We start from the raw sequence: 27,134 nt of genomic DNA on the forward strand, positions 1-27,134 counted from the left end.
ATCACTGAAGCAGTTTGGAATCTCGAATGATCTGTGCTCCTTGATCCGCATAAGGACATGAAATATTTCCTAGGCAACTAATCCAGCAAGGTTATATTAGAGCGGGCAGTGAGAAAATTTATTTTCGTATTTGCGAAAAGGCCTGTTTGTCCAGCATAACAGATGAAAATATTTCATGATCTTGCTTTGAACTTCACTGACAAGAGGAATACATGATCGTTTCATCTCCGATTTATTTTAAACTTCGCGAGGATGAAGTATTCCTCAAATGAAGCAAAATGACCAGGCAGTAATACACCAAATTCAAAAACCGAGAATGCGAAGTGGTCAAAAAGTTCTGGGTTATGCTAATGTTTTAAGATGGTTAGTAGAGTTCAAAAGTGGACGAGAATTAATTGAGGATGATCAAAGGTCTGGGCTGCTTCTGAAGCACTCAATTCTGAAACAATTGCCATCGCTGGGAGAGAGAGAGAGAGAGAGAGAGAGAGAGAGAGAGAGAGAGAGAGAGAGAGAGAGAGATTAAAGTATCTGAACTTGAAGAAGTACTTATTTCCCATGGGAACATTTTAACAAAATATAGACATTTAGAAATGTCCAAAGTTTGTGCAAGATGGGATCCCAGAAACCTTTCCATCAAAGTGAATTTTATACCGTTTGGCGACCGGTTATGAAACTTGGGTACAATTTTATGGTCCTGAATCCAAATTAGAAATTATGCAGTGGAAGCGCAAGGGATCCCCCCCCCCCCGCTAAAAATGTAAAACCTAACTATCAGCTGGAAAAGTGTGCCCCCATTTTCTGGAACGTAAAACGATTGTTATTAACTGATTACCTTGTACCTACAACCACAATAACAGAGGAATACTTTGCCAGCCTTATGCCAAAGTTAAAAGCTGCAATACAGGAAAAATGTTGGGTCTTTGGATTTTGCTTCTCCACGATAATGCACCCATGCACAAAGCCCAGGCTACAGACGATAAAATGTGAATTTTAATAATTAGCCCCCCCCGTACAGCTCTGACCCAAAGTGCCTATTATTTATTCAGAAACCTCAAGTCTCATCTTCGTGAAACTAATTTTAAAGATGACGAAGAACTAAAAGCAGCTGTGGAAACCTGGAAGCCTGGTTTCATTACAAATCTTAATTTTTTTTAAGAACTGCCCTTTTTTCAGATTAAATACAATAAGTCTATTGTACTTCGGAGTAAACACAATTGAAAAATAAAAAGATAAATAAATAATAAAAAAAAATTGCACCTATGTCTTTTATATTCGGTTCTCAGAACTTTTTGACCACTCTCGTATCAAGAGAAAAAGTCTGCGTTGCTTCTTATCAATAATTGCGCTTTACCTTTCCATATTAGTCTCCGTGGTCTGAGATTAAAACAATCCTCACCTATGTTAAATGTATATGTCTTGTTTCTGATTTTCTACATTTTTATTCTATCAGTATTTCCCGCTTTCTATATTAGTTCCGAATTAATTCGATAAAAAAAAAAAGGAATAGTGAACTCTGCATTTTAATAATTCAACTAGTAAGAGCTATCCCCCCCCCCCACCTCAGCGTTGTCGGACCTGGCAGTATGATAACTTCGTCATTGTGACTCAACTTTATTTATCAATCAACTGAATGTCAAATACTTGAAATTAAAAAGGTAGCAGGCGCGGATCAGTATGGGCTGGGTGGGATGTGTGATTCAGGTAGCTTCTGGATCCACCGCTAGGTGGTCGGGAAAAATTTCCAACAACAAAGATGGCATGATCGTGTACTCGCCTTGTGAGCTAAATAACCACAAATAGTTTTTTTTTTTTTTTTTTTTTATGAGAACCCCAAACACGAAAGGTATCAAAACCTATAGTACTTAGTACCGTGCACGGGTTGAAGGAAAAGTATGGGGAGAGGGGGATGCCGGAAACTTTGCTCTAGAGACTAAACATGGCTTTCGCCACTTCAAGTCTCCAATAAGCAAAGTGGTGGTATTTCACCGGTTGATGAAAGTCATCTACCTTCTTCCATTGCGATTAAACGAATTGGCTTTGGGTTATTATTTTAAACCGATTGTTGAACGAGAAATCCTGCAATAACATCCAAATTAAAGAAATTAAAATAAGGTATGTAGCATCGTATTACAAGAAAGAATTGTATACTTCAACTCAACAACAGCTAAACGGGTAGCAGCAAATTCCTTCTTATGTTTCGAGTTTTTTACCGCTATCTTCCGTTTCTATATATTTGTAAAGGAAACATTGTTATGTAGTTTATATATATTTGTAAAGGAAACATTTTTATGACGTGTGTCCTGTGCAATATCGTATTTCAGCAATTACGTTCACTATTCTAACAATAACGCAGGTAGAATAGCAATAGAGAACAGCAACTTTAGTAATCTGTGGTGTTCCACTGCATGCCCATTTAGGAGTAATAGAAAAACGACAATCCATCTTTACATTTTACATATATTTATGCGAATTTATTTACATATTTCTCATCCACTGGGCGCGAAGGTCCCAAACACGGGCAGGAAAGCTGAGAATCAGAGTATAATACATTAAAATTTATAAAAATTTTAATTTAATGAAAGATTGAAAAGTAATTACTTATACACAGATGGGTTAAGTGTGTAATCAAGCTGCTGATTATTTATTACTTGAAATAAAGAACTGAGGATTAGCAAGTAAACGTTAAGTATAGTTGAAAGACAGGCCTCCGTAGCCGAGTGGGCGTGTAGTAGCATATGCTCTTTGAGTAGACGGGGTTCAAGCCCCTGGCTGCTAAATACAGTCGATCTGCCAACCCGCACTGGACCAGCGTGGCAGATTATGGTCCATTTCCCTCAACATGAATCGTTGAGGAGGCTTCCATCCTGCAGTGGATTAATAATGGCTGCAGTTTACTTTTACTTTTTTACTTTATAGTTGAAAGACATTAGTCAATCCTGATTAAAGTTTTCCAGTTCTTCATTAACAACGAAGAACTGGAAACCTTTAAGTAAATTCCACATCGGTAATTCTTATTTTCGTTGTCTCGGTGTTTATGTTACATAAAACTGACTCAACATTGCATTGGCCACTCATGTCGACTGGATGAACTGTCTTAGATTTAATATGCTTCTTAACTAAGAGCATAAAATAAAGTAACAACGCAGATGAGATTGAGTCGCATATAGGCAAGAGCTTGGGTGGCGATCTGAGTGACACCATGTCTATGATATTCCTGCAATGTCTGCATTTGATGACTTAATCAGTACTTCAAATTCATCAACTGTATTTACAATGCTCCTAACGTTGGGCTCCAACAGGAGTCCAGCGGCTAAATGACCAGATGAACAACGACATTACACATGTACAATACCCACACACTTTTAAATCTCTGGCATTCCCAGCAAACTGGTACACCCACAATGAAAGCAACGCGGAGATGGGGGAAACCCCTGGTGCCGCATGACATCAATATACCTTACACCTTACAATGCTCCTAGTATTAGCGCACACGCAAATATACGTGCACTTGTTCTTATTCTTAGTTACCCTAACACAGCCCATATATTTACTTGTTCCATGATTACACACAGCAGCACTTATATCCCCCACACCTTGCTTTCTAGGTTGCTACATGTTCTCCAATAGAAGCAGTGCAAGAATCACTTTCACCCCTGCCTATGGATCTAGTTAATCTATTAGGTTATGTATCCTCCCCCAAGCTAGCAGTTTTCCGACCCACCTAACACTGCCTCGATAGCATCGGCAAATATCTTTGCACCCCTTCTATTTAACTGTATCCCATCCCTGTAAAGCAGTCTCTCATGTTAACAAGCGCAGACCACGCTGAGAAACATTCTATCCCACGAGCCTTGCAGTGTCTACAGGGCCAAACTGATTGATAAGACTTTGAAACATGTACTCTCTCTTATCGTGTCTGGGCAGAATTGCAGACACATTCAAATTTAATCCTAACTCGCGACTTTTCCCATTTCCCTATACTTGTTAAGTAAGTGAAGTGCAACAGTAGCGTTCATTTTTCTCGTTGTACAATAAAGAGTATTTATTTAAATCCTCAGCTCTCCCTACTGTTAATATTAGTGCCAACGTGTACAACAGTATCACTTTTTTTTTTTTTTTTTGGAACGCGTCCAAGACAGTCCAAAAGTTAAAGTGCTTTGTGTAGCAAGGTGGAGAAAGATGTATGGCCCATTCTTTTCCACAGAAACAATAATCACTGGTCCGTATCGAGATTTGCTATAGAATTATCATATCCTGTAAACTGCTCAGGATGATCCGGCAACAGTGTTCTGCCAACAAGATGACACATCCCTTCACCTCCATAAGGTGGTTAGATGTTTGACTCGTAACTTTCTAAGTGGATGAGCAGGGCATGCGAGCACGTCCAATTCTGTGATCACCACTGTACTTTTTGCAGGGTTATGTCTATATATACTAGAAAAATAAGCCCGTTCCTCCAACCACCAACTGATGTGTACGACTTGAAGAGAAGGATCACTGCAGCGATCGACAGTTACATTAGGCGTTTTACAGTGCATCTAAGAAATGCTGTAACTGTTACTTCCACTGCTACTTTGGATTTGTACAAATTTTCTACCAGTAGTACAGTGCTTCTACGTAGGCATAATATTTTTATAGTTAATTAACTAATAACACATCATTAGTATATTTGCATTTGTGCATAATATTACACACAGTCTCACAAAACAGTGTATAAATATTTTCTGCATAAAAATCAAAGCGAAAATTCATTGCATCTAACTAAAAGTAGTTTGATTTGACGAAACTTTGATCAATTCTAAATCCTTCAATAAAATGGTGAATAAAACAAGCAACTAAAAATAAAACCGAGGGAAATTACTGCTTTGTATTATATTTTTTAAGAAGTTGCGAAATGCGGAAAGGATTAAGGCATTCTAAATGCTTGGCTCCACCGGGGAAATCTGAATCTATAATAATAAACCAAGGTACGTATCGATTGGTTATCGATTAAGTATGCATGGTGGTACGACAGAAAAACAGGGAACGGAGCAAATGTTTGTTTGCCGATATCTCTCAATCTTTATTTTGTCTTAATAAATATTGATGGCCGCTCTGGGACTCGGTGATTAAAAAGGTACATCGGAACAATTCTTCATTTAATTTTCTAAATAAAATCACAGACTATGAAAAACCTTTTGTTTTTAAATAAAAATTTCTAGTTTTCCTGCTTAAACTTAGATTGGAGCGGGAACATTATGGGAAGAAAATAATTCTCGTACAAAATGCGTGTAGTTCAAAAACGAGTCAGTCATATATAAGTCGATCGCAGTGCACAGAAATAAAAAAAATACATATATATACTAAAGAAATATCATTAATTACTTGCCTGATTTAGTTTTTAATTTGCTTCAAAATTTTATGTCCCTACTTGATGCTTTTTTTAAAAATTAGTTATAAGAAATCCTCTGATTCCATGGCATCAGGGAAAACAAACAAACAAGCTCATTTTTGAATTTATTTCATTAATATTTAAGAGAAATACTTCGTGGGGCAGTTTGGAACGAAAAACTTAGAATGGAAAAGGGTAGAAGGAAAGCACAGTACTTCATTTTCCGAAAACTGGGGCTCGGTTGCTTAGCCTGCAAGATTGACCTGTAAAAACATGCATTTTAATTAGAAATAACACTGATCATAGAGCTGAAAACCCAAACAAGGATACATTTAGCTAAACTGTTTGTACAATTAACCATATTAACGATATTTTGTGTAGGCAGGCACTATTTTTGTCAAATAATAAAACCGTCAACGATGCAGAAATGATATTAGGGTTATCAAAAAAAAAGGCGACTTTTTGAACATACACACACGGTATTGTCTGAAAATTTTTAAATTTAAGACTACATTCATAAACAATAGAAATCTCAAGGGAAAAATTTGTTACCATATAATCTTCAAAGAACATCCCTCTTAACTCGATACACCTCTTTGCACTATCGTAGTTTCTGGATGGCTCTGTGGAACTGATCACATGAACTCTGTTTAACTCCCCCGTCACGCTAGTTTGAATATCTGATATGCTGTCAAAATGGTGCCCCTTCCAGGGGGGGGATTTCACTTTAGAGAACATAAAATAAGGAGCACGTGTCAAATACGGAGAATACAGGGAATGGTGAAGCACTGTAACCCTTTCCGTGTGAGAAATTGCTTGACAATAGTCGCGTTGTGTGAAGGTGCACTGTCGTGAAGCAAGAATCACTCACCTGGCTCGGCCGCGTCTGGCCTAACACACCGAATTATTTTCAACAGTTTGTCCATCACTCCTCTGCAAAATTCAGAGTTGGTCGTCTGTCCTTCCAGTACAAATACCAGAAGGACAACACTCCTCTGCAAACTAATACTGGAAGGTATTAGTTTGCAGAGGAGTGATGTTGTGCACGTTGGCAATAATACCTTCCGGTATTAGTGCCAACGTGCACAACGATATCACTTTTTTTTTTTTTTTTTTGGAACACATCTAAGCCAGTCCATACAACACCTTGACAAAAAAAAAAAAAAAACCTTTTGGAAACAGTTTCTTCGGCCACAGCGAATTTTCTCCAACCCAAGCAGCTGATTGTCTTTTTGTTTCGGATTCGTACGCATAGTACCAGGATTCATCACCAGTTATGATTATTTTTTTTTAAAGTTTGGCCCATTGCCCGCCATCTCAATCAAATCTCGACAAGCAGCAACTCGTTTTACTGTCAATGCATGCAGTATATAGTGCGAGCGCACTTTTCTTTTTTTAAATCTTCGAGAAAATTCGAACGCACAGTATCCTTGCTGATGTGAAGCTGGTCTGCTATCATTCGGAGCAATAGGCAATGATCTTCCATTAACAGCTGCGGAAGGTTTTCGACGGTCGAGTCCGTGCGAAACCGGGACGGGCGACCACTCCGCGTATCGTCCGAACATCTTCCCACCTTTCACGGAACCACCCATATCAGCGAAAAATGTTGGATTGTGATAGTGATTCATGTCCATAATTTGCACTCACCATTGCAACTGTTTCAGTCGAATTTTTTCCGGCTTTAAAACAACATTTTATCGCCACTTTGCTCGGTCCTCCATCCATGACGATGTGATTTTACTGCGCCAACTTAAACACGACTTTCCAGTATAACGCCTTTGTGCACACTGGTGAAACTTGGCACAGAACAAGTTCAGACTTGATCGTGAATAAATTCAACAGTAGCCCATGTATAGTGCTAGTAGTATCGTTAAAAAACATCAGTCCTAAAACTTTTCAGGCACAACTTGTATGTTTTTTGATGTATTGCGCGGCACCTGGTGAGTGTGATATTTTTAAACTTTCGATACAATTATATCGTTGGGGGGGGCGGGAGCTCGGATGGGACTTAGGTGAGATCTTTGACTAAAATTAACTGTTCCAGATGATAGGGGTTGCGTTTCTGGTGAAAAATGTGATAGAGTGGAAATAAAAAAACATTTTCAACGTTACTGAAAGTAATCCTGTTGAAACTGATGTGAATCCGGTAACTGAAACTTGTCTTAGTATGTATACTCCAGTTACCTCAGCTGAAGCAGAAAGACCATTCTCTCTCGAACACACATACGTTTTTTCTAATTGAAAACTTTTGTTATTATACCGAACAAATGACAGAAATTATTTGCTTTTGTTCATTGAGAATGCTTAATATTATTTTGTATATGCAACGATATTTTCATGTATTTAATGATGGGTTTAATTAATTAAACCCATCATTAAATACATGAAATGCACTGTCTGGAGTCATATAGCCTATTTTGAATTCTGATTTTACCATTTGCCTGCCTGCCTTTTCACACGGTTTTTTGAGTGCGGGATTTGGTTATCGACAATTTTCACCATGATAGCTCTCATTCACACCGTCCTGATTCCAGTATTTTATTAAGTGATGCCCATTAAAACTGCATGTTAGCTATATATTTATTGCTATTCTTTGTGTATTACCCGAGTCCCAGACTGGTCGATTTTAGATAAAGTTGTTAGTAGTAGCACAGTCCGTTAAAATGAACGAGTCAGTTCAAATATTTTCACTCATATATTGACTATGACAATTCATTCAACTGCTGTACTAACTGAACATCAACTGTACTATCCATTTTCGTGTAGCTGTAAGCCATCTGTAAAAGTTTGCATTCCTGAAAACCACACCCAAGGTTGGCAGATAATCTGACCTAGATTTCTGACACACCAGGGACACAATAACCTCTACGGCTTAAATATCGCATAACTGGGAAGGAAAGAGAGAAATTAATGCTCGTGAACTCACGGCTACCAAACGCACACGGTAAGAATGATAGATGTGCTTGAACACAAAAGAGAGAAACGGTTTTTAAATTTTATCATTTTTAAGCATTTGAATTAACGCTATGACTGGGCACAACCACGAAATCCCTTTCACTTAACCGGATGGTTGCATTGCTTCTGCTATTAATCGCGAGGTAGTCACTATAATGTGATTAATTACAAATACCAAAACGCGAGAATTACTCTTTTTAGAATAAAAATTGTCTTTGGTGGTAAATCAGCGTATTCTAGGACTGAAAAAAAAAAAAAAAATAAAATAAAATAAAAATAAATAAAATAATCAGAAAGTGAAATGGTAATTTGCTCTTATTACCGAACTACGATGACAGCTACTTGCGCTAATCTTATATTTAGAACGAGGCTTTAAGCTACAGAGTTCAGGACTATTTTTAATCTTGTAATCACTGAGGGAAATGCTGATCGTAAATTTGTCATTATCACACATAATTCACCACTGATTTATGACTTCGATTTTAATTAAGCAAAAAAAAAAAAAAAAAAAAAAACAGTGAGAAATCTGACTAATACATAGGGCGTATTAAATATCGAATAAAGTGGAAATATGATGCAAGATGGGAAATGTTGCTGAGCGACTTGTGTTCTAGATTAAAAAAAAAATTAAGAAAAATGTGATTTCCAAACTTGTTAAAAAAAAAAAAATTACGGTAAACATTAAGGAATTTCCCCCATCGGTCCAAGTAGTCATATGAGACAAGAAAAAACAAGACGAAGAGATTTAAGCCAGTTCATAGCTAAACAAATTCTTGAGGAAGATGGAATCATGTACCGATTTTGATCAGTATCAAACGGAGTAAAATCGAGGGAGACACAAGAACACTTTAGGAAGATAACTTCCGTTTAGTATCTGATAAAATTCTTCTCAACAAACCTGCTTGAAAATTACACAAGAGGCTTAACTGGGGATTTTGGAAGATGTTGCTTGTCAAAAAAATAGGTGGGGGAAAAAAAAAAAAAAAAAACAATTTAAAGGAAAGTGAAAGCGGTCGCGTTGTTGACTTATTAAAACCCAAGTAGCTGGCAAGCATCACGTATTGTGTAAACTACTGAAATTGCTACGAAAAGTGAACAGGTCGGCGAGACTTATTATACATAGATGTCACATATGGAAGTAACGATCGTTGACGCATAACTGGGCCTAATCCTAATGAAAAGAATTTTAAGGATCACTTCTGTTTACCTCATCACGTACATATGTGGAATTTTAACGTACCCTTGTACCATAAAACAGTTTCCTTTGAGATCTAATCTCACCTAACTTTTCTTCCGTTAGCATGCCAATATTTGTAAGCTGCAGTCAGATATAACTACAGCTGACACAGTAGCAGTCAGCGTTGTTGTTTAATGATACCGCCTTCTTAATGAAGCCAAACTTTATAACGAACATCAGAGAAGATTGCAAAAGACTACACCAGAAGAAAACATATCCATTTACATCATTAACCACATTCTAAAAATATCACTTGACTAAAAGAATATGGAGTTGGTGGTTTATGCATGGGTACTGTACATACATCATTTCTACTACGCAGGTAGTATGAATGCATCGTTTAATTATATCTCATATGGTGAATACCTTCACAACGAGTGGCCGACATATGTGCAGTACCCATGCATAAACCAACTCCTTCATACTCTTAGCATTTAGCCAAGAAATAATTTTAGATTAAACCATGCCCACCATCAAAGCATCTCTCATATTGTGGAGTTATACTTCATAACTGGGTTGTCACTATTGCAACAACAGGATACCTGGCCAACCACCGATGAGTAAGTCAACAAGCTTCGAAACTGTGCCGTCTGGGTGGTGGTATCCGCAGAGAATAAGTAACATTACTTATTGTAATGTTACTGTTGTTGTTGTTATTTGGTTTTCAGGAGCATTAGCAACTAAGGCCATATTGCTCCGGGATATGCGGTGGTCATTCCCTGACCTTTCCGCATCCTCCGTATTTGGTGGTGACGGGCTCGAACCCCGGTCTAATCAAGAAGCGTGTGCTACGCACTTCTGCTCCTTCCCACCTGGCTACGGAGGCGCCTCTTCCCCGCTGATGAAGAGTTACTTATTCAAAGCAGTGTAATACCTAGGCCACTCGTTGTGAAGGTATTTACAATATGAGATATAATTAAAAGATGCATTCATACTCGACTGGGTTGTAGAAATGATGTATGTGCAGTACTCATGCATAAACCAACTCCTTCATTAATCACATTATTCGTACTTGCTTAAGTACATAAGACGTAGACGCCTAATTACAGTGTTGCCTATCTGGTACTGTTAGCTTATTATTAACAAAAATTCGTCAACAATCGATATAAAGTTTTTCTATTTTTCTACGGTTAATATTTTTTACTATCCAAAACATCGTTCCCGCGAATAAATTTCTCCTATTATACGTACATTAATTTTATACAATGATAAATATGATTCAATGATAAATCTTCAAGAGAAAAAAAAAAAAAAAAATTCCCCTCTCGAAATTTTTGAAACCATTTGAAAAATATATATATTTTTTGTCATAGCATCATGAAATTCTGTAACCCAAATTTCATGTGTTCCCGTCGCTGACTTTCTAAGTTTACAACAAAATACAGTATAATGTTTTGTACGTTGTTCAAATTTCTCCATTTTCAGTTTACGCAACAAGTTAAGACTTGGCGTCCAACTGTTCAAAAGATGTCGCTGTAAACCTCGCTCGCAATCTTTTAGCTACAGAGATGCAATATAAGATCGTTCATCGAACTTTTTGATCAAAACTTGTACACATAAGCTAGTTACTATGCAGTATTGTAAAGGCTCAATCAAAAAGATTTTAAATTTTATTTAAAAAAAAAAATTATTTTTTTTTTGAAGCGTCATCATTAGCATTTAAATGCGTCCTATGCAGCACTAATTTATACGATTCTTTCTTCAAAATAATTTGAAGGTTTTTTTGATTTAAATTGAAACGAAGTCGTTTTTTCTTTCTTTTTCTTTTCGAACGGCCAAAAATATGAAAGCTACATGGTGACAAATCTGACCTGTAGGTAGGGTACTTTTAGTGCACTTATTAAGCATAGCCTGAAGCGGGTTGACAACTATGGGCATGTGTTACCAAGAAGCAGGATGATTCATTTTGTTAATTATTCTGATTGCTTGAGTTTGATGCTGATGCGTTGGCAGTTCCTAGTTTCAGGATGCCATTTCGGGTCAATGTTGGCTTAAGATTTTTTAAAGTCTAGCAGCAAAAGACCATTAGTGGTCGAAGACTACGGTTACTTTCCTTGCAAAAATATGGGCCATGACATTTTTTTTTTTTTGCTCTTGGAGACAGACTGCTTCCAGTACTTTATTGAAGACGCTATGACAGCGGTCTTGGAGTAGATACTACACACTCAACATTCTTTTATGAACTCCTGTGGTTTTTACCTTCGCTAGTTAAAACTAACTTCGCTAGTTAGATCGTGCTCCGTATTTTTTGATATTTTCAGTTTAATTATGAGTCATGTACTAGCTATATTTAGTATTAATCGAAAGTTCAGAAGTGCCTCTATCTAAATATACCAACTAAGGAAGAAATGCGCAGTCAGGTAAATTATGATTATTGTTTTTTGGTCTCATGCATGAACTTTGCTTTATGTGGTACAGCTATAGATAAGTTTTCTTGTCTGCGGAAAGTTCAACTACTCAGCTTTTCCCACCACTAATCCCCTCTCAAGGTCGCTCCGTGCATTAAAGGCTCCAATTTAACTAACGGGGTGTGGAGTGTATAGCTCTCCCCACTACCGCACCTTTCATCGAGAAATAAGTGAAATATCTGTCCAACGCTCCAGATTTAAATAAAACATATAAGTAACGCTTCTACGATCCCAATCGTTAGAAATATGGAAAAGAAACCATCTGATATGACGGAGCAAGTATGCGGCATTTGTCACGTTGTAAATAAATACGCCATTAAATGCTCGCGATGTGACAGCGTCATTGGGAGCTGCTGTTCCAAAGTTGACATCGTGCGCTTAAATCAAAGCAGAAGAAAGAAGTTCCTTTGCTCAAAATGCAGGTCCCACAACGAGAATAATAGCGCAGAACAACGGGAAGTAATAAATGCAGCAGAATCTCACGTCATAGACAACGATGACTCAGAAACTGAGGAACCTTCCCCACATGTTTCCGACAACCTCGCAGTAACGGAGCTGAACGGGAACCTTAGTGGCTCATTAATTGATATCTTAGGTTGTGACGCATGCCCAGACGACTGCGTGCACAAGAAAACATATGAAGATGGAAATGATACTCTTGACTACATTAAAGAAATAGGCTGTAGTGGGGCTCGGAATGATCAAGACAGAAAAAAAGGTCAGGATTACTTTAAGCATGAGTCACAAATACTAAAAGATTTACTCGAGGAACTCCTCCTTCCGATCCACAAAACTCTGCAAGGAATCCAAGAAGAAAACCATGAACTGCATGAACAGAATAGAACTTTAATAGCTAAACAGAAACTAATTGATGATAAATTAGACACAGTCCTAACTCAACTACGCGCAATTAACGGAACAATCGGACGAAATATCCCGATACTCGAAAGCCCACAGGCTTGCCCAGCTGGTATTTCAAAAGTTGCAAGAGGGAAACCGATGGAGAACCCGCACATTAAATCACAACGGACGACTACCCTCAAAGGTAGGGCAGAGTTGCAAGATGCTGATCCCTGCAAAGAGCAGTAACCTTCTCAAACTGTTGATATTTCAAAAAACCAATCCTCCAATAAAAGGAATGCACAAATGCACAGGTCTGAAAACGGTCCAGCGACCGCTATCCCCAGCTCTACTTCTTCTGCAAACCAAGACCGCAATAAAAAGAAATCAACCCCTCCATCAGTGCCAAACATGAACCAGAAACCTACTTTTGCTCAGGCTGTTTCTCTGCCGACAAAATCGGCCCCTCAAAATTCCACTAAAAAGGACCCCCCTCACCTAAATACCCATCAGCAACAACAGGCCATAAGGACAAATGGCGATCCTACTGATCATCCTCCAACACTCCAGCCATCTGATTATCACCCTTGTCTTGCAGAAAGATACAGCATCACCTCAGTTCAAACAAGAGGAAAGCTATTTGTCTCGCGGATTGAACCCAGTATCACACCGAGCGTCATTAAAGAAATGTGCGTAGAGGGGATGGGTATTGACGTGGAAGTACGACAAGTACGAACAAGACATCCAGCATATTCCTCCTTCACTATCTCATGCCCTATTAATTGTGAAGCACGATTACTAGACAAAACCATTAGGCCCACTGGCACCCTGGTTAAACGCTTCAGGGAACGTGCTTCGAGGCCCTCAACTAGGGTAGCGCAGTAGCAATCAAGGAATTCCTCATCAGACTCGAAAGAAAATATGCGAGTCTCTCTTTACCTTCAAAATGTGCGCAGCATAACCAATAAACTTCACACTTTGTAGAACCTTCTATTAAGCTCTGAATATGAATTCATCTGCTTGACAGAAACCTGGCTTCATAATAATAGACAGCTAGATGCTCTGGCTGACAATTTTGGCTTTAAATGTGTTACAAGAGGAAGAGAAAACAAAAGAGGAGGAGGAGTAATGATACTCTATACGAATAATTTCTCTGTAATTAAAAACCAAGAGTCACACTCGGAAAATTTTGAAGCCGTCTCAGCAACCTTCAGAGAAGGTACAAAGAATGTACAAATTTGTATTATATACCTTCCACCCAACCATGACAGCGAAGCCAGAAATGAACTCCTTACTTGGCTCGTCGCAAACTTAAACCCAAATGTAGAATCTATCGTGATGGGAGATTTGAACATGCCTCTTCCTAAGTACAAAGATGCAAAGAGCGAGTTGGATGATACTATGGAAACCCTCTCGATGAAACAACTTGAAACGCCCCTCACAAGAGGCACACAGCGCCTTGACCTGGTGTACTATAATGTTCTAGACATCACATTAACTAACAGTACGACTCGCTTCGGATCACATCCCTCTCTCAATCCAAGTCAACCTGAGAAGTCAAGCTTGTAGACAAAAAGAGAACTGGAGGAGGGAAAACAACGGTGATGTTTTCTTCTCAACCAAGTATATAAAACCAGACGTAATTTTGAAACGGCTCGTAAATTTCAACTGGCAAAATCTCTTCCAACTCCCCGTAGACGAAGCCTTAGAAGCACTTTCGGATACCCTTCACTTTATTGCGCTTGAGGGTGCATCAAAACGCATTAAAATTTCCCATCGAGCAAATTCCTGGTTCAGTCCACAAGTAAAATATGCTTTTAAAAAGAAGCAAAAACTGTTCAGAAAATGGAAAAAAACTGAACACCCACCTGATTATATTCGATATAAAGAAGCTAGAGCGCGGTTCATTCGATTGAAACGTCAAGCTCACTATGACATGGTGCGATCACATTTAAAGAAAGGAAGCAGAATATATAACAAGAAAAGGCGTACGGATATAATGCCCGAGCACATCTTCTCAGAATGGACCCAAGCCACCTTTGGAACTCCTCTGGCAGAAAATCAAGTTGAAAGTGAAGTCAACACAGAGAAAATCCGTGAAGCAATTAGCAAACTGAAGACAGAGGTCTATGCTGAACTGTCTCAAATCAGTATCACTAGAGATGACATTAAAGCCGCTGTGAATAGCCTCAGGAATAAAGCCACAATTGGGCCTGATAAATTCCCGCTCTTCATGATTAAGATCAGCAGTGTATACATCATAGATCTGCTCCTTCACATTTTCCACAAAATTTTAAGTGAAAACCACTTTCCGAAGATATGGAATACATATTTCGTTAAACATGTTCCCAAAAATAACAATCCTAAGTCCGCCAAAGACTACAGGCCTATTGCAATTGGATGTTCGTTTCAAAAAATATTTGAGAAATCCATTGTAAATACCATCAACCATCACTGCCTCGGGCATAGACCGGAGTACCTTCATTCAGTGATCCCACAAAGATCAACTACCACCAATCTCATGGAGACTCTATTTCGAATCCAACACTCCCTTAACTTCAGACAGCAATTAGACATTGTCTTCTTAGACGTTGCATCCGCTTTCGACAGTATATCCGTCTCGGCTATTACTATCATCTTGGAGGAATATTTCCATATAACTGGGCATGTATTAGCTATAATAACGAGTTCTTTGAGGGAGAGACACATCACTGCCATAAATGGAACTTCCAAAGAGACCTTCCAAGTCAACAGGGGAGTCCCACAAGGTGGTGTCCTCTCTGCTACTCTCTTCGCAACAGCACTGCATCCCTTCCTGACCCAAAATCAAAAGCAATTTGTCGTATATGTAGACGACTTGAAATATTTCGTCACTTCGAATGACCAAAACACATCTTTTCAACGCAACAACGAAGCAAACTCCAAAATCGCCGAGTTGCAAGAATACCTTAATTGCATGGGGCTCCGACTAAATGAACACAAGACAGCACAAATGGTTTTCACCAACAAGGTATTTAAAAACCACATATCAATACGCGTAAATGGCAGTGTGGTCAAAAAGGTCAGGACACATATTGATCTTGGTCTGAAATGGGACGAAAACCTAAACTTCACACCCCATTTCAGACATGTAAAGAAGAAAACTTACGCAGCGCTATGGACCTCCAGACAAGAACTAGTAGGTATCAGGAACCCTGACCTTGTTAAACAATATATTTTAAGATGCATCATTCCCATCCCTCTCTAGCATCTCAGATTTGGTCTTCTGCCCCAGATGCTACCATCAAGGCTTTCCTGGGTTTAGAGTACTGGATGCTGAGATGGTTAAACAGGATCACTACGCAGCCATTTACAATCTCAAGAACCATTTTATATGCCAACTTGGATGTCACGCCGTGGTCTCACATTATTGTCACCAAGAACATCCTCACTTTTGCAAAACTTGCAAGACTACTGACCGGGAGAGTCGACTCGCCGAAAACTGACCACCTGCTGACTCGGCTCCGCATGACGCAAAGGTTGGAGAATAGAACAACATCCCTTCCAATCAGTAGCGTGCTCACACAGCTGGAAAGCCTTCGGCGATTTTTTCCTTTGAACACCATTAAGATGTTCAACGATCTACAAGCAGACCCAGAAAGGCTTTGCGCAGAGAAGAGGTACAGGACCGAAGTGTTTCAAAAGGCATTACTCCATCTATAAATGTTGAGTGATGCCGACTGAGGGAAACAAAAGAGAATGCAGGAAATGAAGAACGAACTGGTCGGGACTGTTTTTGCTCCTGTTATGTTTATATTGGACGTCTTCTCTTTCTGTGAACTCGATGTAAATAGTGCTGTAGATGTGAACATTCTCTAATTCCTTGAAAAATTGTAAATTATGCTTGTGCTCTCTTTCTATCTGCCTGTCATGTAAAATAAGCCAATGATGTGTAAAATATAATTAATTAGACAATGTATGATTTAGAAAATGTATAATTTAGACATTGTATAATTTATAAAGACTGATTTGTATAAATTATAAATAGATAATTATGTATATAACGTATATTTGTATATATGAATGTGCACCCCCTGGTTAATAGCTGTAAGCGGGTGTCTCTTAGGAGAAAATAAAGATAATAATAATAATAATAATAATAAAACCGAGTCACTGTAGTCTGATCCATTTTTAGACACACTGTCTAAAATGCCATACAAACAATTACACACAACCATAACAAAGAGCGAATGAAGCATGTCAACGTGTCCGTTCTCCCCATCCTGCTAAGAACTGTCAATCGTCAAACATGCATCTCCTATCCCCTAAGTTTATCGAATTATGCCCACAACATACTTGCCACGTTAAAATTTTACTCATCATATTCTCTATATCAGACCCGGGCAAACTATGGCTCGCGGCCCGCCGCACATTTTTGTGCGGCCCGCGAGCTTTAATCGGTATTTTCGAAAAAAAGTTTACTTATTTTATGCCTTTTGCGATGCCTTTTTGAAAAATAAATTTGTATATGTAATACATTATAGAATTTGTTCGACTTGTAAATTGTTTTATCATCTCTGTATTGTTCAAATTGGGATAGAATTTGAAATTGTGCGCGAACCAGAGCGAGCCAACGGGCGCTTTTATAACGGTATAATTTGAAAAATGTTTAACAGTAACAGAGTTGAAAAATGCTTAACAAGATATAATTTACAATGAAACAAAATGGTAAGCGTAACAACTGACGGAGCAGCAAGTTTGACAGGTAAAAATATTGGAGCGTTAAAGAAAATTCAGGATAAAATTTGTGAAAATTATCCCGATTATAATTTAATTACAATTCATTGTATTATACATCGACAAGTATTATGTAAAAATGTGTTAAAAGTTGAACGTGTGACATCTTGTATTATTAAACTAGTAAATTTAATACGATCGAGGGGGGCCTGAAACACAGACAATTCGTTAATTTTCTTCAAGATATTGAATCCGAGTACATAGATATTCCTTATCACAGCCAAATTCGATGGCTTAGTTTAGGAAAAGTTCTTCGGCGAGTATGGGATCTTAAAGATGACATCGTTCTATTTTTAAAACTGAAAAATATTATGGACTTTCCCGAATTAACTGATAATAACTGGATTTGTGATTTTGCGTTTACCCTGAACATCGTGACACACTTAAATACTTTCAACACCGTGTTACAAGGGAAAAATTTATACGCCCATGATATGGTAAAAAGTTTGAATGGATTTAAATTAAAACTACAGTTGTTCCTTCGACATTTATTAACAAGGTAGACCACTTTCCAACGATGAAGTTGCTGAAGATTCCAGATAATAAATTTGAAAAATATTGTGAAATTATCAACGCTTTGAATGACGACTTTTCACGAAGATTTGGCGACTTCCGAAAAATTGAGACAAGTTTGGAAATAGTGCGCGACCCATTTTCAATAGAAATTGATAGTGCACCGAGTGAACCACAACTTCAGATTATAGATCTGCAGTGTGATACCGATTTAAGGGAATTGCACCGTCGTGAGGAAATCTGTAAATTTTACAATACTCTTAATTCGGACAAATTCGACGAACTAAAGATTTGTTATTTTTGGATCAACCTACATATGTGAACAAACATTTTCCATCATGAATCTAAATAAAAATTCTTTACGATCAAGCATCGCCAATGAACATTTACAAGCAGTTTTAAGAATCTTAACTACAAAATTAACACAGGAAATTTTAAAAAAAAATGTTAAAAGATGTAAAACAGTTCCATTCATCTCATTAAATTCATGGTTGTTAGAGAATTTTTTATGTTATATTTCTTCTTCATAATAACAAATAATATATATATCTAAAAATAGCATTTTACTTGCGGCCCGCCTTCTTTTCGAATTCCTAATGTGGCTCTTCAGCCAAAAAAGTTTCCCCAGGCCTGCTCTATATATATAAAAAAAAAAATCTTTCATACTCTTCTGAATGAGTTTTTCTGTTACGCTCACAACACAGTAATATCGTATTCGAAAAATGTTTGCTACACACACATGAAGACAAGCTACTTCCCTGAAAGATTTGTTTTCCCAATATCTCAGTTCGTGAATTTCATTTTTGTCAGAATTTCTGAACTTAATTCTCAGGTTTCCATCATTATTATTGCCAATAAGAGGGAGTGGAAAAGGATATAAACCTTGCAGCATTCCTACCAAATCATGTTTGTTCGAAATAGATTGGAATTGATTCTTCAAAAGTGAATACAAAAAAATCATACCATTCAAACTCATCACAAGACAATATTTCTCGAGTTACCAAGAACAGCAGACATAAATACACAAATACCAAGAATTCAGTTTTCGCTTCTTTGTTATAAATCTGGCAATTATTAATTAATTATCGCTAAATTAAAAGCACACTAAGATGAATACGAGCACTATCACCGTTAATCGGGAATACTTACCGCACAATTTACGTTGAGATTCCACGGAGTAAGTATCTCGGTCGCAGCCTTTTCCGATGTGATGAGTGGCCAGGGCTACTTTGGTGGACAGTTTCTCTGGTTTACAGGGCACATCACATAATTCCAGAGCAGCATCTGGAAACAACATTCGTCGGCCAGATCCGGGAGTATATTCAATACGCTCGTGGATCCCTAAAATAATAATATTAAATGTTTGAAATTTTTTTTATATTAATAATAACAGACAACGTATCATTTTAATATGTTAAGCTGACAAATCGAAGACTGCATTAGTTAAAAAAAAAAAGAAAAAGTATCATAGAAGAAACTCATTTATCCTGAGCAATCACAATGGATCCTCTTGGTAAGCTATAACAAATAAGTAGCAGTTTTCTATAGAGAAATAAATGGAAAATTTACTAAGCATCCTTTCCCTCTTAATAATATACAATATTAAACTGTATATTATTAAATTTTTAAGTTATTTTATTTGTATATTAAGCAGGCATAAGTGAAACCTAATGATTTTCCCCAAGGGAGGTGTATATATTTAAAGTCTTCATATGCAGGATATATACACCAATGAGCCAAAACATTATGACTAACGAGTCGTTACACAAATCGAAGCAACTACCGGTGAATTACGGCACGTGCGCAGGTCGGAACACGGTACAAAATACACCTGATGGTGAGTTCCGTTAATCAGTGTTACTCTTGTTCTTCAGATGGGAAAGGCAGCGGACTGTAATGGCCAGACGACAGGATCACAGCATATCTGAAACTGCACGGCTGGTGATATGCTCACGGTCAGCCGTGGTTAGTACCTACCAAAAGTGGTCCGAGGAGGTTAAAATCCGCGAACCGCCGGCGAGGTGTTGGACGACCACGGCTCATCGATGCTCGAGGTGAGCGAAGGCTCTCCAGGATGGTATGTGGCAATAGAAGGGCAACTGTGGTGCAACTTGCCGGTAATTGGAATGCTGGTGACGGGAGTAATGTGTCACAACACACAGTACATCGAAACCTTCTGAAAATGGAGCTGCGTAGCTGCGGACCGCTCGAGTGCCCACACTAATCATGTTTCACCGGCGACAGCACCTGCAATGGGCACGCGAGCATCGAAACTAGACCTTGAATGATTGGAAGAAGGTCGTCTGGTCTGATGAATCATGTTGCCTGTTGCACCAAGTGGATGGCCAGGTACGTGTGCGTCGTTTACCTGGGGAAGTCGTCGCCTGGATACACTGTGGGACGAAAACAAACCAGCGGCGGCAGTGTCATGCTTTGGGCAATGTTCTGCTGGGATACCAGGGTCCAGTCATCCATGTGCTGGGCACTCTGACATCTACCACCTACCTAAACATCATCCGCCAGCAAAATCCAAGCACTAGCAAACACTATCAAAAAAATCCCGCTAATCCGAACTGTGTAGACATGGATGGGGAAACAGACAAATTGAAGGCGCACAAAATCCAGGCAGACCGTTCAATCCGTGACAAGTGGCCTGTATACATAAAGGCCAAGGGAGTACACCAAACAAGACTCGACTACGGAAGCACGCCCTAAACAGTATAACCAACTAAAAATTCAGTTCACACAGCTGAACGCACAAAGGTCTAGGGCAGTTGCCACCCAGTTGGTAAAAAAGGCCAACGAGGAAAATGTCGACACTGTGCTTGTGCAAGAGCCATATACCCACAGCAAAGAGGTTAGGGGATATCCCCTCCAATACAAGATCGTGCATACGGATGGTGAAACGCCGTGGGCAGCCATCCTAATTAGAAATCCGGATTACACAGTGACCAAACTGTCAAACTACTGCCTCCCCTGGGCTGCGTGTGCCCACATAGTCACCGCACTAGGAAAATTTTACGCTGTCTCAATATACAGTCGACTGGGGGAAGATATCCAACTATTAACTACCTACAGACCATGCACACAGAATTCCCGAATGAATGCCGAAATAATTGTAGAAGATGCAGATGTAAACTGCCGCTCACCGGCATGGTATAGCGAACGGGCAGCGTCTGGAAGAGTACCTCACAAACAGTTGCTATAATATACTTAACCAGCCAAACAACCCCCCCAACGTTCTCCAGCACTATGTGAGAGATAACAATTGATGTCACGCTTGCCACAAGATCTGTCACTGTTCACATCACAGCCTGGACAGTAACGGAAAACTGGACAACATCGGACCACAGAGCAATAACCTTCCAACTAAACCGAACAATAGCCAGAAGCACAACTCCCAAACAAATACAGCACAGATACGCCATAGGAAAAGCAGACTGGCCAAAATTCCAACAAACCATAGGGGTGGCTGCCCACGCATTCAACACAGAAGAGATAACTCCAGACCAACACCAAGCAAAACTGGTGAGACTTATCACAGAAGCGGCGGACAAATACATCAAAAGAAAGAAAGCATCTCCGGGGACGGTACCTTGGTGGAACCCGGAGCTCCAGCAACTAAGGCAGGCAGCAAACACCTGTCGAAAAAAATTCCAGCGGGCTAGACGTGATTGGCCTATCACAGAAGTAGAGGTGCTCAGGGAACGATACCGTACTGCAAGGAATCAATACATACACAGCAAAAATCAGAGAAAGAAAACAGCGTACATGGGAGCACCTAGTTTCCACGACAGGAAATGACCCGTGAGGAGTGGTATCGCGCGACTACAAACAGGCTCCACAGAGGCGAGGTAGTTCCAGCAACGAGGCGAGGTAGTTCCAGCAACGAGGAAACCACAAGAGAAGGGAGGTTTCACAAAGACGTGGAACGAAACAGTCAACAATATTTTGGATGCTATGTTCCCAGAGCACTATTAATCTCACTACGCCAGAACAAGTACTGCTCTGCCAACAGAACAGCATATACACAACCCAGAAAATTGAAGAACCTTTCACCAAGATTGAGCTGGAGATCGCAGCGGCCAAGCTGAGAAACAAAAGTCCCCAGGGGAAGATCTAGAGCCAGAGATAATCAAGAAAGCAGTGGACACTGTCCCGGAGGAAATATTGAAACTATACAATAAGTGCCTCAAAGAAGGCTACTTCCCATGCGGTTGGAGGGTGGTGGCACTCTGGCTAATCTTGAAGAATCCCACGGAGAGGCAGGACCTCCCAGTGTCCTATCGCCCAATAGTGCTCCTGACAGTCCTCAGCAAGCTTCTTGAACATCTCCTGCAAAACAGGATAGAGAAGCACTATAGAAACGCAGGCCTAGAGTCACCGAAACAATTTGGATTTCAAAAAGGATACTCCACCACCGATGCCCTACGCAGCATCATCAACGCTGCAACAGAAACAGACCGCAAATACTTTCTTGCATTCGCCACCAGAGGGTGTTTGACACCCTCTGGTGGCGAAGCGTCCTCAGCAGGCTCCATGAGGCCAAACTCCCAAGTAATCTATACAATTGCATCAGCAGTTACCTGTGCGACAGATCAGTAAAAGTCACTGCTCCTTACTGTACAATAACCAGACGCATCTACAGAGGATGCCCACAGGGCTCCGTCCTGGGCCCACTGCTCTTAAACGTGGTCCTGGACGGATTCTTCAACCTCAACCTCGGAAATAAAGCCTCCCAGGCGTATGCGGATGACCTCGTCCTGACGCTGGCAGAAAACTCCAGGGCACAGTTGGAAAACACAGCAAACCGGGTGGTGCTGGCCACTCTACAACAATGGGCTGACGAAAATAACCTGAAGATATCATCCACTAAGACAAGCTCGATCCTACTTCGGGGAACCCTGGACACCAGGAGACTCCCCCAAATAAAAGTACAAGGAACCACCGTCAAGCTGACCACAGAAATGAAATTTCTCAGGGTTGTCCTTGATAGAAACCTATCTTTCGTCCCCCACCTTAACTATCTCAGAAAGAAAATCAGAAATTACTCGTCACTATTTGCAAGAATCACCCTCAAGGACTGGGGCATAAAGAAGAAAACCCTTGCTCTTTTTCACAAAACTGTGTTCCTGCCAGTCATCCTCTTTGCCTCGGGGGTCTGGTACAAGAAAGCAACCACTGCAACTAATAAAAGAAATCTCAAGATAAAAGAAATCTCTGACTATCTCAAGAGCTTACAACACAGTGAGTACACACGGGTGCCCTCCCCTTGGACCTGGAAGTGATATGCAGTGGACTCCTCTACAGGCTTTCCAGAGGCATACCGGATACTGCCTAAATTTCACATTAAATGTAGTCAGCGAACCAAAAATAGAGAAAAGAAGACTAACTGTACATCTCCAGTTAATCTTTTTCTTTATGTCCTCAACAACTATTTTTTGAGGGCATTTTTCACCTTGGGAAAGAGGAAGAAGTCCGCTGGTGCTGGACTGGGAGAATAGGGTGGAAGGTTTATCTGTACAATGCCATGTTTCGTCAGAAATATCTTCACAACAAGTGCGGAATGGGCGGGGGGGGGCATTGTAGCGCATCAAGAACCTGCTGCCTTTCTCTCGAAATTGCGGCCTCACACGGGAAATGCGGTTCAATAGTCTTTGAAGCTTCTGTATGCAGAATGCAGCACAGACTCTCCCCATCAGTTACAAATTCCTTGAGAATCATACCGATTGCTGAAAAATATGATTAGCATTGTCTTGATCCTGGACTTCTGTAAACGAAAGTTTCTGAGCTTTGGTGGAAGTCTACTGCATGTTCTGACGCTTCGTCTCTAGGTCTTACTGAAACAGTTCAACACGCATGTCAATACAATCAAGAAAATTAGGATTGTCTTGACAAGTCTGGATGAAGTCTTCGCTTCTTCTGCTCATCCTTAAGTCTATGCAGCACAAATTTTTCACAGACCTTCCTTTTCCCTAAATCTTCATGCAGAATTTGACGTCTCCTTATTCATATACAACTCATCAGCCATCAATCTCATAGTCAAACGATGTCTTGCCACAATTTCCCGAACTTTTGAAACTCTGTCCTCATTTTGAGAGGTTGTCGGACGCCCACTTCTTGGGTCATCGCGAACATCCTCGCGTCCATCTTTGAATTGCTTATACTATTCACGCTCTGGTATTTTCATCATAAACAGTTTTTAACTACAGCTTCTGTTGCAGGTTTCTCCAGTTTAAAGTAAAATTTGATATTCGTTCGTTGCTCCATTGCAAAATCGTGAGGCGACTACAGAATACACGCAAGTTATATGTGGCAGAATATGGCCCAAGTTGTTGATGTACTTAACTCTACAACAACCAATCAACCAGCCACACATCTCGTCTAAAAGTTAAACTATTACTACTCAGCCAATGAATTTTGATGAACGTAGAGTACTCCTTAGAATCCTTGAAGTAGCAATAACATACTAAATACTTTGCTTATAGGCAGTAAAATTATTCCGGCATAACTGGAGTGACTAGCAGTCACTTATATAACTTCAAAATGGCATAATAATACAGTAATGGCAAATGTGGGATACTGCATCCCAGCTATAGAACAAAACGTAACTGTTTAGTACAAGAGAACTCAAAATATTAGTTCATTATGGAATGCACAAACATTTTTTAGTAATTTTTTTAGTAGGGGTTTCCTTTTGAAGTCTTCACCAAGTTATTGAGATTAGTTCAAATGGAAATATACAAGCGGTGATTGGAAAGTAAGTCCACGGAGGATACTGTGCGCAAATCATTACTGAAGGTCTTGAAAATATACATATGACTCTACTGCCCATCGTTAAAAAATTTGTTCGTGCCTGTAAAGAAATCCGAGCTTTGCGTTGTTCACAAAAACCGAATAACTGTACGAAGTTCTTCGTGGGAACTTCGTACAGTTATTGTCAAAAATATTTCCTAATACAGTATAAATGAGTAATAACAAAAAAAGTTTGTGTAAAATCGTTTAAACGGAAAATATACTGATGAAATAGCATAAAATAAAAACACCTCTCCTTCAATCAAATACCCAGGAGAGTTCATACAACAGAAGTACAGTTTTGGAATGACCATTCCGCTCCCCTCCTGTTACTTCTAATTTTAACTGAAACGAATAAGCAACGACAATCATACATCTGGTGAAAATTTCTTTATTATTCAGTGTAAACTTGTGTGTATCATGTTTTAGCAATCCTGGTAGAGGCCATTCAATCGAAAAACTAGGATTACATAATCGCATTTCTGCAAGCTTACTAAAAACTAATATTTAAATATTACAGAGGGCGTAGTCATCCACAGTGACGAGAAGCATAGAAACTGGGTACCACGAGCAACTTCGTACAATCATTCGGTTTTTGTGAACAGTGCAAAGCTCAGATTTCTTTAACACAGGCACGAACAAATTTTTTAAAAGATAGGTAGTAGAGTCATACGATTTGCGCGCAATATCCTCCGTTACTTTCCAATCACCCCTTGTATAATTCCATTTTAACTAATCTCAATAACTGGGCGAAGACTTCAAAAGAAGCTCCCTACTAAAAAATTACAAGCTTGTTTTTACAAGATGGATATTTTTAACATTGGTATTTACACCACAAAATCATTACACAGCTGAAGTTTTATAAACCTTTCTATCCGCAAATTTACATTACAACAAACAAAATTGCAAATTTTTCCAGCAACTAAAACCCTATTTATCATTATTTTTGCATCAAGAGAATGCAAGTAGGAGGTAAATTTCTCTGAATACAGGAACTTTTTTCTTTATACTGAAACGTATCACAAATTGTAATACTTTATTGTAGCCGCTTAGGAAACAGAAAAATATACATGTTGCCTGGTTATTGTCTAATTTCCTTCTCAAAGGACAAAGTCACGCTAAGTCACAGTAACAAGGATATCGTGACATGGCAATTGCTTTATAACACGGGATATGAAAGGCAGCAATGGTGTTGCTTCAAATAATTTAATGGTTACTTATTCGGAATGGACTGAATTAGACACACTTTACTTGTTCATTAGATGACTCGCGAACACCCAGACAAAGCATTCCATTAAACATGGCACCTGACCACAATATGTTCAATTATTTAAGAAAATCGTTTTTCTGTCTGCTAGATCCTTCTTTCTTTTACTTTTAAGTGTTCTTTGATTACGTTGTTACAGAAGCTAATTGAATAATGCTGAATAATGTTTTAGCTGTTTTACACAGTTATCTTGTACCACTTTCATATTATCTTTCCGTCCAGTAAAGTTTTAGAATTTGTTTTTCCTTTCTTTCTTTTGTGACAAAGACATACACACCACAAAAGTTCGATTTTCGCAAAAACTGCTATCGAAGTAGTTTTCCCGCGGAGAAATGCTTTAAATCTCTTCAAATACGGCACAGAATCTTTAGCTCTAAGGACTGTTCTGCATTTAAAAGCGGTTAGACTTTTAACCTCAACAAAAGTATCAACAAAATGCTAAGTAACAACAGTTTTACTAATCAGCTTGTGATAGACGTCTGGCTTCTGATGCTTGAGGTGACATAGGTCAAAGGAAGGATAACGGAAGCCTATCATGAGCACCGATCAACATTTAAGCTGCTTAGCTTTTGTGCCCACGTTCAATATTTTAAACCAAAGGCCTCTGACACCAAGGAATCTTCAAAAGTAGAGCTGTATGCAAGACACGACTGCATTAAATCGAGTTTCGAGAAACTGATAGTGCCTAATTCATCACATTGCCATTACAGGCTAAGAAATTAAGTAGATTTAATTCTTACTAAATAAGAGGTTGCGCATTTTTATCCAATTCAATACAGTTTCTGTTAAGTTAAAATATCACACAATGTAGATATACTGTAAGAGTTAATTGGAAAGTTAATTAGAACTGCAAAATTTGTTCAAGTTAATTTATATAATTTGTACAAAGTTTTCTAATTAAAATAACTAATCAGAACAAAACTGATTAACTGTTGAGGAAAGGGCATAACGTAGTATATCAAGTCGTTAAAT

At 38.9% G+C, this 27,134-nt stretch overlaps 1 protein-coding gene across 2 annotated transcripts in view; it reads right to left on the minus strand.

Annotated features, from left to right (window-relative positions):
• Positions 1 to 27,134, minus strand: part of Cals (calsyntenin 1) — a 485,573-nt gene that overhangs the window by 84,971 nt on the left and 373,468 nt on the right. For both annotated transcript variants that reach the window (XM_090387185.1, XM_090387184.1), the window contains exon 6: positions 19,250 to 19,441. In XM_090387185.1, the coding sequence (XP_090243311.1) occupies positions 19,250 to 19,441 (192 nt within the window). The remainder of the gene's footprint in view (positions 1 to 19,249; positions 19,442 to 27,134) is intronic.

This window comes from Mastigoproctus giganteus, chromosome 13 (assembly GCF_048544385.1).
Source record: "Mastigoproctus giganteus isolate SK-2022 chromosome 13, ASM4854438v1, whole genome shotgun sequence".
Classification (NCBI taxonomy): domain Eukaryota; kingdom Metazoa; phylum Arthropoda; class Arachnida; order Uropygi; family Thelyphonidae; genus Mastigoproctus; species Mastigoproctus giganteus.